Source organism: Lissotriton vulgaris, chromosome 5 (genome assembly GCF_964263255.1).
Source record: "Lissotriton vulgaris chromosome 5, aLisVul1.2, whole genome shotgun sequence".
Classification (NCBI taxonomy): domain Eukaryota; kingdom Metazoa; phylum Chordata; class Amphibia; order Caudata; family Salamandridae; genus Lissotriton; species Lissotriton vulgaris.
The window spans coordinates 1,008,669,982-1,008,682,554 of record NC_141693.1 but is presented as its reverse complement, the minus strand read 5'-3'; the positions used below and the strand labels follow the sequence as shown (position 1 = coordinate 1,008,682,554).

General features: G+C 43.7%; 1 protein-coding gene across 1 annotated transcript in view; it reads right to left on the bottom strand.

Annotated features, from left to right (window-relative positions):
• Positions 1-383: 383 nt before the first annotated feature.
• AVPI1 (arginine vasopressin induced 1) overlaps positions 384-12,573 on the bottom strand; it is a 33,907-nt gene continuing 21,717 nt past the window's right edge. The window contains exon 3 of the mRNA XM_086922619.1: positions 384-1,291. Within this exon, the coding sequence (XP_086778745.1) occupies positions 1,099-1,291 (193 nt within the window). The 3' untranslated portion in view covers positions 384-1,098. The remainder of the gene's footprint in view (positions 1,292-12,573) is intronic.

The following is a 12,573-nucleotide window of genomic DNA, read 5'->3' as shown; positions in this document are numbered from 1 at the left end:
TACGCTCCTCTCACAGCAAAGTTGCTGCCACACCCCACATATTTAGAGCAACACAGCTGTCTAGCACCAAATCTTTGGAATAAACCAGCAGATGTAATATCGCTTCAGAATCAAACAGAAGGCTGGGCTGTTCATTACTTAATCCATTCAGGCTGGGTAGTTTGCAGTGCTAGTGCCAGGATGCCCTTAGTGGGTGATAGTAATTTAATGAAACATTGATTTATTATTCATTCATTGAATCATACTTTGCTCTATAAAACTTTATAAATAAATAAATCCAGTTCCATTAAGTTGTCTGCTGCCCTTCTTAAAATCCCTAGCAAGTAAATATTTTAAGAAAAAAGTCTCTAAGACCATTTATATTCCAAACAAGGAGTCATCAATCGTTTCAATGAATGTTTTTAATAACAAACATGCTGTTTTCATAATAAATAGGAAGTGGCCTTCCACTTCTAGTGTGCAATCAAATGAAGTTACTGTTACTGGTAAGGTAGAGGAAATGATTAAGATGCCTTTTGTCAGCCTATCTGTGGTGGCGAATTGGCCACAATAACACACCCTGCAAGCTTAGCCTCCGAAAACCTGTTTAGGCACTATTCGCTGTAAATAAATTGCAAATTATTTCACTCAAAAAGCAGCAGCATTATAATGATTGTCCGTATGTGCACTAAAGAAAAAAATACATCAATTTTTTAGTGTTTAAGAACAGAGATGGAGCGAAGATATATTTGTGCGAAACCCCCCTAACCATCCCTATGCTTTTTGCACTGAAGTCCATGCTTTCTTTGGTGTAGCTAGAATCTAGAATGAAAAACAAAGATGTAGGACCCACTGCTCGCTGCAGATAAATGCCGCTCCCTCTCTTTTGTGCAATACATCGCTCCAATAGACATGCTCGGGTGGGCTGTGGAGTGTCAGAAATATTGCTTTCCAGTACTACCTGGTGTTCTGATGCCTATATGTCAAGTATAGAATCCACTACAGTCCTTGCTCACAGTGACCTTCACCTGGAACGGTACTTGGCACGATGGTCTGCGACCTGGAAAGGAGGCCGAAGGTATTCTGGGAGCTACCTTCTACCCCTTCCTGTTTAGTGTCTTAATGTCGTATCTGGTGAAGATAGACCGAGGGGTCGTGTCCAGTGCTCACTCGTTTATTCCTTGTGGCTCGTTGGGTTGATGGCCTCCACTGTGTTCCGCCAGACTTTTCATCTCTGCTGGGTGGCGCCTCGTCGTCTCCTACATCGCTGTCACTCTTCAGACTGCAGACTGGGTAACTGCCATCTTCCAAGCTGGAATAAAGAAACACACGTTTTGCTGGGGTGAAGAGATCAACTTTTTTTAAATAAATAAATCACAAAAATAAAGACCGAAAAACAGCTGGTTTAGGACCTGGAACACAATACGCTTGGATTTGCAAAAACGTATTAGAAACGGATAGGAGACGTGTCTGCCCTGTTAAACTACCATCATGCATTTCTGCTTTCACTGGGGACATTTTTGGTGCACTTGAGAGCCGGCTAATGAGAGGCCCCATCTTTCACATAGTCACCACTGGGATTTTATGGCAAAAGAACAATTCTTTCAGGCAACTAGACCCCTTGTTGGTGACATACTTATTATAAATTACTTTCAAAATTGTATTCATGACAATGTTTCAATTTAAACCGAACATTAAGCTGCAGAAATTGATATACAACTTGGACCTTTTTCTGGCATTTATTCTGGTGTTATTGCCTTGGGTCCGTCTGTGCAAGTACTGACAGTCAGCAACCAAAGACGTTAAGGTGGATCTATTTCCAATTGGCTGAAAGAAAATGATGTCTCTTAGAAACAACTTTTTCAAGGAGACTTTTATTACAAATATTAATGAATTGACAGTTATGTTTACGGTTATACTAGTTAAGTATGCAGGACAAAGAGTACTGTAATTAAATTACTGATGCACGCAAGACTAACTATTATTTAAAGTGCATAAAGCAAGGCTTTAAGTGGGCCGGGTCCTGCAGGTGCCCAGTACCAGCAATTCTAAAAAGCAGGTGCTGAGACGGGTCCCTATCGTGCTTTCCATTTTTACCCTCATCCTCAGGATGGAAAAAAACATCTTAACTCTGCAGCAGTACCTGCCTTTGATGTAAGGTGAAAGAGATTCGTTATAGTTCTTTCACATTCTCATAATTTCACACCTGAAGCATTTTCAATAATATATACAACGAAGCCATAATTGTTGCTTATAAGCTTATGCAACTAACAACCATTGACAAAGTCAATAGTCCTGGTTTATTGTAGGTGTAACGTTACTTGTTGTATTATATATCTGGGTGCAGTGACAGAAGCAGCAAAATACCAGTCGGGCGGCACACTATGCCGAGCTCAGATTTTTAGCCTATGTGTTTTTAAGCCAGGCCCTTAATTACATCGACCACGCCTCTTAGGGAGACCCCTCAGTTTTTCCATCCCACTTAAAGCCCTGGCTTACAGGTTCTTTCCTTGGGGCAGTACATGGGCTAAGCTTGTTCAAGAGTTGACAGGTCCGCTCCTGTCAGAGTGGCCAGCAGAAGATTGGCTATTAATAAGTGAGTGTTTTCACACTCGGGCAGAGAAGTAGGTCATATAGAGAGTCATAGTAAGCAAATGAGGAGTAAGATGCAGTCCCGAAGAGGTACGGACCATAGGAACTAGTCTAGAGGTAAAATCATGTCTTCCCAGCCAATATAGGAGCTTCCCGGATTTGTATCCCCATTCCTAGACCCGTCTGGTGGAGGCCATCCACCACTGTTTGGCCTCATTCAGGCACAGCTGATGGAGAGACGTTCTACAGGTCTCTAAGTGATGCAAAGAATGAGTATCCCCAGAGAGTCTATATCGGCGCTCAAAGAATATGACCTCCGCCTCCAGGTCCGAGACATGCTGTAGGCGGATGCAGCCTAGTCCATGGAGAAAGGCATTGGCCCTGACACGTGTAGTCCTGCCAGCCATCCACACATTGCCTTTGGAGTCGACTGAGTTGGTATTAAGGTTGAATTAGGAGTGACCCTCTTGAGAGATGTGGGTGGTACATTGCTCGTCCACCAAGCATTGAAGCGCCAGAAAGGCTTATGGCCAGCTGCATACTGCATGTAGTATAACCGGAGTGAGATTGGTGATGCCCTGGGGTACTGATATGTGGTCTGTACATTCTGGTTGGAGAATATATCTCCATGGAGAGGGGAGTATATTCAGTGAGTCCCGGATGCCATGTTCTCTAGGCATTGAAGAGGGCCAGGGATGTGGCCCAGTCCACCAGAGAAGAAGTATGGGGTTGTGATGACCTCACCCCCGTTGTATTGAGACGGAGCTCCATCACATCATTAAAGTCACCTCTGATGATGGTAAGACATGGAGGAAGGTCCAGAATAACGTCACTAATGCGAACTAAGGACATCTGGGCGGGATGTAAAAACTAAGGAGGTTGTGGCCTCTACTTTCCGAGAGACCCTCTACATGAGCATACATCTCAAAGGTTCCTCCGTGTTAGTCTATGGTGTGCTGTGGTAAAATGCAACAGAGTCACACCTGTGTAATGGAATCCCTTGGGCAATCTCTCAAAAAGGCACATAAGCAGCAAGCATTGTGTACCATCACCATAGTGGAAAGTACAGTCTAGGATGAAACAACCTTTATCCATACACATTTTCCTGTATATAAAAACTTATTAAGTACCTCCGTGCTAGATATTTTGTGAACGTTTTTGCTATAAAATGTGAACAGGAGACCATTTCTTTGTTTTTACACTAATGCTTCCCACCCCCAGGGAACGCTCCCATTCTTTACAGGGCTATTCTGTGTGACTTTAGAGTTCCAGGCATTAGATTAGGTATTGTTGCATCAAATCTTAAAAGCTTGCCTTTCTCTCCCTCCATCTCCCCACCACCAGTTCCCAACTTAAGACTACCATGCATCAATCGGCTTTTTCAATAGTGTTGATTAGATCATCCACATCTTTTGTTTTTCGTAGATTATACATTTGGTTTCTCCACATGATCCAGAGTATGGCTGGAAATCTTAAATGTACTTTGGCCCCCCGTTTATGGAGTTCTTCCAAGCTCCCACCGACGCTGTTCTGATGCCTTGCGTATACCTGAAATTATAATGTAGATGAACGTTTTGCTTGTAACAGTTTTTGATTTAAGAGGTAGCCCCAAGGTAGTGGAAGTTAAAGCATTAATCAAGATTTCCTTGGACTTTTTTCTATTTGGGTTGCTTCAGAAATTATCTCTGTGTATTCTCTGTATTCTAGCTTTTAAGTTAAGGTCAGAGTGATCATTCAGCAATTCCTCCTTAAGAAGGGATCTTATGGGGGCGTGGCTTGGACGCCGGAGAAGATGGCTGCCTGAACCCTCTTCTCCTCCCGTGGCGCCGAATTTTCTTTTGGAAGCTGTGTGTTCCGGCTATCACTCACCCGCTCTGATGAGGAAGTGAGGCAGCGGAACTACTCAAGGTACTAGCGGTGCAGCTTTGGAACCTGGAAGCCTGCCTGGCCACCGTTATGTGAGTGGTCGTCCCAACGGCATGGATGCTCTTGCGGTTCTCTGCCCGGCCCGCTAAACGTCGGCCTCCACACCTACCCTACGCTATGAGATCCGCTCGACCACCGACGCTCCAGACGCTTGCCACATTGGTCCGCCTGACTGCTGAGACATGCTTTCCAGACGACTGCAGTTTTGACGTGGACTGCATTATGGTTGATCGCCATTTAGGGTTAAGGTATGGCGCATAGCAAATAGAAAATGGCTGCCGCCCGATTCATTACCGGCCCGACTCTACACTTGTTGCCCCGGGTGGCCTGGTGATCACTGATGCGAACGGGCAAACGGATCCCTGCCTTCTTCAAAGTTAATTAAGTTGAAAGGCTTTCTACCCCCGCTTTGCCTCATGGATGCTTGTCTGCCATGTGCAAGATCCACAGCGCTTGTGAACCCCTACCAACATCACACCATGGAGTCTATTGTTCAGGGCTACCTCTAGTGCTGCGCTATTTTTGGGGCTCGTGCTGTGCAATATTCTTGGGATAACACAGATATTGACGTCTGTTCCAGCCTTTTGTTCATGCCTGACCCTAAAATGGCAGACGCCTGAGACGTCCCCATTGTAAGTGCCTGAAAATGCCTGAAATTGTCTATTCCTGGAGCTGAAAACTGCCCAACACCGGATTTTAGTCACTCTGGTAATTGGATGGACTGCCTGAACTCCATCTGTGGTCACCAAGGTCACTCTTACCCCACTACGCTGTGATCTGACTCACTCTAACCACGTTCGGCTTGGTCAACCACAGCTCGGTGGGCCTTACTCTGTGCCCTTCTACTCCTCCAGGTTTACAGTTATTCTGCAGATCGTACAATCAGTGCAGGCCTCTGAACAACGGAGACCACCAACCATCCAATTCTAACATGGGAGAAAAGGAGGCCAAGAATCTGAAACGGCTGAAAGCTGAACCGCCGAATCCAGTCTCACCAACCAAGGGTTCACGTGATATTAATGAGACGCTGGACACAATTCTTCTCAAACTTGCTGAAGTCCACGAAATCACAAAATCTACTTGAGAAGAGATTACTGTGGTGCGACAAGACAAAGATACTAATGTCAGGCTCTCAGAAACTGAATGTAGGATCAGCCAACTCGAAGACTCGGAGGTGAAGGTAACTATGTCCCTTAAGGAACTCTCAATATCTACCACATCCATGTCACAACGCATCTCTGTGTTGGAGGACAGAAATCGCAGAGGGAATTTGCGAATTTTTGGTATTCTGGAAGGAGCGGAGGATAAAGATGGATCGTGTATACCTTTCCTGGAATCTTGGTTCCCGCAGGCCACCAATCTTTCCTTTGCTGTTCCATTGGAATTCAACAGAGCCCACAGGGTCCCGGCCCGAGTCTTGCCTGGTCAAAGGGGCCCCAGACCGATCGTCTGTAAACCTCTCAGATATCAACACATGGAGCAAATTTTGTCGTTCATACCCAAGTATAACCACATACTATGGAAGACCAACAAGGTGTACATCTCCCAGGACTATTACAAAGAAACCGTCACCTTGAGGAAGAGCTTTGTAGCCCTCCGCCCGCGTCTTCAGTCACTCAATAACCAATATGGCTTCGTAGGACCTGCACGTTTCCGGGTGACGATCCAAGGGATGCCGCAAATATTTACTGATCCATCGCATCTGAAGAAGTTCTTGGATGGTTCTGAAGAAACATCTATGGACACGGCTGCGCCGACTGCTCATGGTGCTGGCACATAGTTCGTCGGATTACTGCCGCTATCTTGTCAACAAAATACGGCACCAGATCATCCTCATTGTCTTAGATCATCCTCATCGCCTCAGGTTACAGGACTGGTTGGCGGTGAGGTAGGACGCTATTTTTCCTTCTTAAATGTCTAAGATGATGTGATGCTACCTACACTGTATGTGAACGAGAGACTTGGTACCTGACCTGTTTCCCCTTGTCCTTCATATGTCTATTCATTAAGGGGGTGGTCTGGTCTTCGGTGTGGGGTATGCAACACAGCTGTACATTATTCATCAAATTGATCCACACGGCAGCGTGTATTACTTTTGATTCACTTACTCTGTTCTGGTGTAGCTGGTGCACATGTTGTAATGTTATGGGTTTGCTTTTATAATGGTCATTTGCTTTCATAGTGGCCATGGTGCTTTCATAGTGGCCATTTGATGTCCTAGGATAGCTATAAGGTTCCTTTGGTTAATCTGGGGCAATCCCTACAAATTGACTTACACGCGCCTACGGGACTGGAAATCGGGTGTGTTATACCGTTGTACTGTTATACCGATTGCTTTACTTTCTCAGGTGACACAATGGTGATCAATTCGCTAGTCACGTATAATCACTTGGAATGATGTACCCAAGACATGTTCTTGTTGTTTATGATGTTTGTTCATATACCATGCTTTACTTCTAATATGAAGCACGCAAAGATATCATATAATGCCACGGGAGAGGTGACCTGGTGCGGCTGCTTCTCCTTGGTCGTCATGTGCTTAGTGTACTTTTGGGGTGGGGAGGGCGGTTTGGGGTTGTCGGTGGGTAGGGGGTTCTCGGTTTTACTACTATTTATTATTTCTTCTGTGTTTTTGTTCCGACTCTTCTTCTTCCTAGGTACCTATGCAGCAACTCTCTACATCTCAGTGTCCTTGACAGTGTTCATTACGTACTCATTTTTACTAGCCTGCACACTTTCTGGTATTTTGGCCTTGCCTTTGAGAAACGCATGATGGCCTTTACACTCTGCACTTTGAATAGAATAACATACTATTCCCTCCCTTCCAATGGCCCTAAATAAACAGTCCATTAAGATAGTGTCGCTCAATGTGAAGGGTATCAATCACCCAATCAAAAAAAAGGAAAATGTTAGATTATCTACACAAACTAAAGGGTGACATTGTACTATTACAGGAGACTAAAATCGATTCACCCCAATTTAACTCTATGAAAAATAAATGGTATAGTGAGGCAATTGAATCTGATGCTGTAGGTAAAAAGAACAGGGTTCTCACTTTAATTTCGAAGAGAGCTAATATTGATGTCCTACACAGCACAGCCGACACAAAAGGTAGATGGGTCTCCACGGAATGGTCAAAGGACAAAGAATTTTATGTGACTAACGTCTATGCCCCCAATAAGGACGACCCGGGGTTTTGGAGGGAACTCTGTTCCCATGTTGACACGATACCAGATACTGCAACACATATCTTTGGGAGTGACCTTAATCTCCCCATGAATCCTCTTTTAGATAGGGACTCCCGCTGCTCCTTCCGTCCAAACAACTTACACAAAGCACTCCTCAATCTTTGCTCCCGCTTCAATTTAATTGACTCATGGAAGCTGTTGAACCCGTCAGGTAGAGACTATCCTTTTACTCCCCACCTCACGATTCATATTCACGCATAGACTATTTACTCGCTTCTGGCCATTCCCTTCCCGACATTGAAGACACTTCCATTGAAACGCGGATAATTTCTGATCATTCATGCATCACGATGACTCTGGCGCTGCACAATGTGGTTAAGAGATCCTCTCTTTGGAGATTCAACGACGCGGTTTTGAAAAAGGAGGCACATCGACCGACTATGGAATCGGCCATTAATGAATATCTTACTCACAATAAAAAGGGGGACACAACAGATCTGACAAGGTGGGAAGCACTTAAAACAACTGTGAGGGGGGGTATTAATCAAAATCCGTGCAGCAATGAATAAGGATGCCAATATCACTTTACAGCGCTTGGAGGAGGAAATCTCAGGGCTGGAAAAACGGCATATAGATTTTAAAGATCCTCTGGTCCTAAACGACTTGATGAACAAAAAATACGACTACAATAAAATAGTCAGTGAGAGGGCAGGGGTGTGGCTCCAACACCACAAGAACTTCAAGCTCCGTCATGCTAATAAGGTGGGTAGGAGCCTTGCCTCTTACTTAAAATTCAAGCTACAACAGACGGCCATCAAAAGCATAATTGATAAATTAGGAACTCCGCACTCGGATCCTTCTAGAATTACCGACATCTTTAAGAACTTCTATAGTGACTTATATAGCAAAAACCTAAAAATCGATGGTTCTAAACTAAAGACATATTTAGATAACTGTAAGCTCCCTTCTCTCTCGACAGAAGACCAGGTTGAGCTCAATAGGCCCATATCCTCTGATGACATTTCCCAAGCCATAATATCTCTAAAAACTGGGAAGGCGCCGGGCCCGATGGATTCAGCGCCTCGACTGATATCTTTAATCAATCTCGATTGTAAGGTCTACGCCATGATTCTGGCCAAGTGAATTCAAAAGTTTTTACCCCAGCTTGTACACCCGTCACAGGCAGTGTTCCTCAAAAACAGATTATCCAGCGATAACACACAAACATAAGCACACATTTTAGAAAAAGCGAAGCTCACTACCTCCCCTACGGTGGCTGTGACAGGCGCCGAGAAGGCCTTCGACAAGGTCGACTGGTCTTACTTAGAAGCCACTTTAGGGAAATTCAATCTGGGGTCTGACTACATTCGTATGGTGATGGCCTTATACTCTAACCCGTTGGCGAGGATGAGAGCAGGTGGTTGTCTGTCGGATCCGTTCGAATTGAAACAAGGGACAAGACAGGGCTGCCCCCTTTCTCCCTCCCTTTTTCTCTTGGCAATTGAACCATTCATTTACTCACTTCGGACTAACGAGCTAATTAAGGGTATCTGCTTCGAAGATCTCACAGTGAAAATTTCGGCTTATGCGGACGAGGTTTTGGTGGTTTCGTAGAACGCGGAACTGGCTATTCTCTATTGATGTCCTCTATTGCAGAATTTGCAGAAGCATCAGGCTATAAACTTAATAAGGACAAGACGGAGGTTAAATTACTTAATAATATAGGTGACAAGAGCGTGTTAGAGGACTCGGGCTTATGCTGGCAGACAAAGAGTTTCAAATATCTAGGTATTGAATTTGAGAAGGACTAAACTAAATGAGCTTTCCCTCCATAAAAAGATTTCCTCCCTTCTGGATGGCAGGTCTCCAAAATTTCTGTCTTGTTGGGGCAGAGTGGAAACTCTAAAAATGATGATTACGCCCCATATCAACTATTTGATAAAATGCTTCCTATGCTACTCTCTGATGATTTCCTCTACGAAACATATAAGCTTTTTAATACCTTTTTGTGGCAGGGAAAGAAACAGAGAATCTCTTTGCGGAAACTCCAGCTCCCAAAAGACAAGGGGGGGATTGGACTTCCAAATTTCAGATGCTATCAGACGGCCTACCTTTGTAAGCAAGGGGCGAACTGGTTCCCAGCACATCAAGACTACACTCCTATTTGGACCCAAGTCGAGAAGGCTATTATTAATAACCTTCCGCTCTCTGCCATTATGTCCATGGAGGTCACGGTATTTCCTCACTCCAAATATATCTTTCTTAACACTAAACGGGCACTCCTTAGCCTAGAGAGACATTGCAAAGTCAAAACCAAATTCTCCAGGCCCACCCTAACCTCGTTCTGGTTTAACCCGGCCTTTAAAGATGAAGGCAAATACCTCTATTGGGAGGAGTGGTCTAAGAAAGGGCTGAACTTACTAGAGGATATTTACGATGGACCTTCTCCTCTAGCTTTTACCTCCTTACAGACACGGTTTGATCTCCAACCACTTGACTTCTATAAGTTTCTGCGTCTCAAAGCCCTTGTCTCTGCCAGAGCCATCTTACCACACGCACCCACACTATGCAGCAAACTACTTCAGCTCATGTCCTTGGGCCACATGGTATCAAACATTTATAAAATTCTCTCTCCCACGCCTCAAAAAGCTCACAGGAGGTGCGAACTGGATTGGGAGAATGAAACCAACTCTTCTTATATCCAGTTCGATTGGGACAGGATTCACCTCACTCCTTTCTCCAGCAAAATATCCCTGTTACTCTCCCAGACCAAATTTATGTTGATCAATAGGACGTATTGGACACCAGAAAAACTTTTCAAATGTAAGCTCCTTGATAACCCTCTGTGCTGGAATTGCAAATCCCAAGTCGGCAACCTGGCCCACCTGTTTTTCTATTGTCCGATACTCCAGCAGTTTTGGGATATGATTTTTAACTATATTCAACGAATATTCTAATATCGGCCGCCTAAAGAATTCGCATATGTCCTGCTGGGAGCAATTGACCCGAGGTTACCAACTGAACACGATAGACAACTATTAGACCTCATGCTCACACTTGCATGCAAAGTAGTTTTAAACAAATGGAAAAGTACTTCTGAGGTATCTTTCAAAATGTGGCAGGAATGGCTAAACTCCTTGAGAGGTGCGGATAATGATGCCCTATACTCGTCACCATGGCGGAAACCTCATACTGAACTATGGAGTTCGCTTGATTCAAGGGAGACATGCTATGATCCGCCTTAGACTAGTTTGGGATACTATACCCTGACTCACACCCTTTATTGGTCTACTATTTGTCTATCAATGGACTGCATGGCTTGGCCCTATACCCGCTACTCTGAGCCATATTTGTGATAATCCACTATATTGCTGCATGTAATCTGTAATCTTTTATCTTTTTCTTCTCTGTTCCTTCTATCTCCGCTCGCCATCATATTCTTTTCTCTTCCTATCTTATTGTTTCTCTTGTTCCTTTAGTCCCTTTCTTTCCTTTCTTTTACCACATTATATCACATTAGTGCGTTAAGAGTATAGTTTCATATATGGATAATTTGTTTGGCATATATCTACTGTGTGTTTTCACTAAACCATGACCTGCTACTTTCCATGCTTATTTCCCCACGATATGTGAATCAGATAGGCTATCATTTGTATGCGCTCTTTGTATTCATTTTTGTATTGTATTGTTCTATGTCTATTCCTTGATTATTTTGTATTTTTGTATTCTCTTAATCTCAATAAAAACGACTTGAAATAAAAGAAGGGATCTTATGTAGCCCTTTATTTCACTCCCCTCTATTTCTTCAGGAATATTTTGTATTCTTAAATTGTTCTGCCTTCAGTGATTCTCCAACTTCTCACAGATTGATTTTCATTTCATTTCATTTTGAATCTACGTCTGACTAATATTGCTACAGTCCTTTCTCAGTGTTGAATAATCCTGTCTATTGAGTCCTCAAATTTTTTTACGGTCTTTCTAAAACATCATCAAACTTTTTCCCCAGTGCTTGACATGTCTCCTGTATCACTTTCTGATTGGTCTCTGTATCACTTTCTGATTGGTCTCAGAAACTGTGCATCTTTTGTGAATTTCGGACTTAAGGCCAAGTAGGATAGATTCCAGGGGTGAAGTTCCTTGGCCAGAGTGTGCAGTGCTTCCTGCATCATTCAACTTTGCCTCGTTAATAATAAGAGGCTCTGCTGTTCTAACATGCTGCAGAGAAACTGTATAATGGGGATATTGCTTTTCAGGAAAACTGCGCAGGATCTCAAAATTTATTTTGGTAGTAATCTCAGCATTATTTAGGTAGGGCAGTCTGCTCCTGTAAATTCATTTGGTGCCAGTATACTGCCCCTTCCATTCGTATGAGGGTTGGCTAGAGGTGTGCCTGCTCCTAAATAGGAGAAGGAATCCTCAACCCTGAAACGCTACTATGTGGCCCCTCTTTGCCCTGTAATAGTGTTGTTTGCCATGAAACATTGATGCTTTCATGCACCATGATTTTAAAGAAGGAATGAATCGAGGTGGTGACTTTAAAGGTTGCAGGGATTTTATTAGCCTCTCTTCGCAACACTCTTTGCCCTAACAATAGGCTGTTTTCTTGAAAGCTGGGATTTAGGGTGGATTTTCTTCCCACTAAGCCTCCCTTTTCTAGGCATTTAGAATCCTAAAATGATTCTCTGCCCTTTCTTTAGCAAAAAAAGGCTTTAACCAATGGGTGCACAATAAGTACTTGGTGCGCCCGCAGCACAGAGATCCAGGCTCAGTGTTGCTGTTCTGCCGCTTTGTCGAGATTTTTCATGGATGCTGGACAACTACATGGTTGTCCCAATTTCTTAACAAGGTCGAGGGCTCCAGTATAATATGTCCTTGGGGGCTCTTGGTG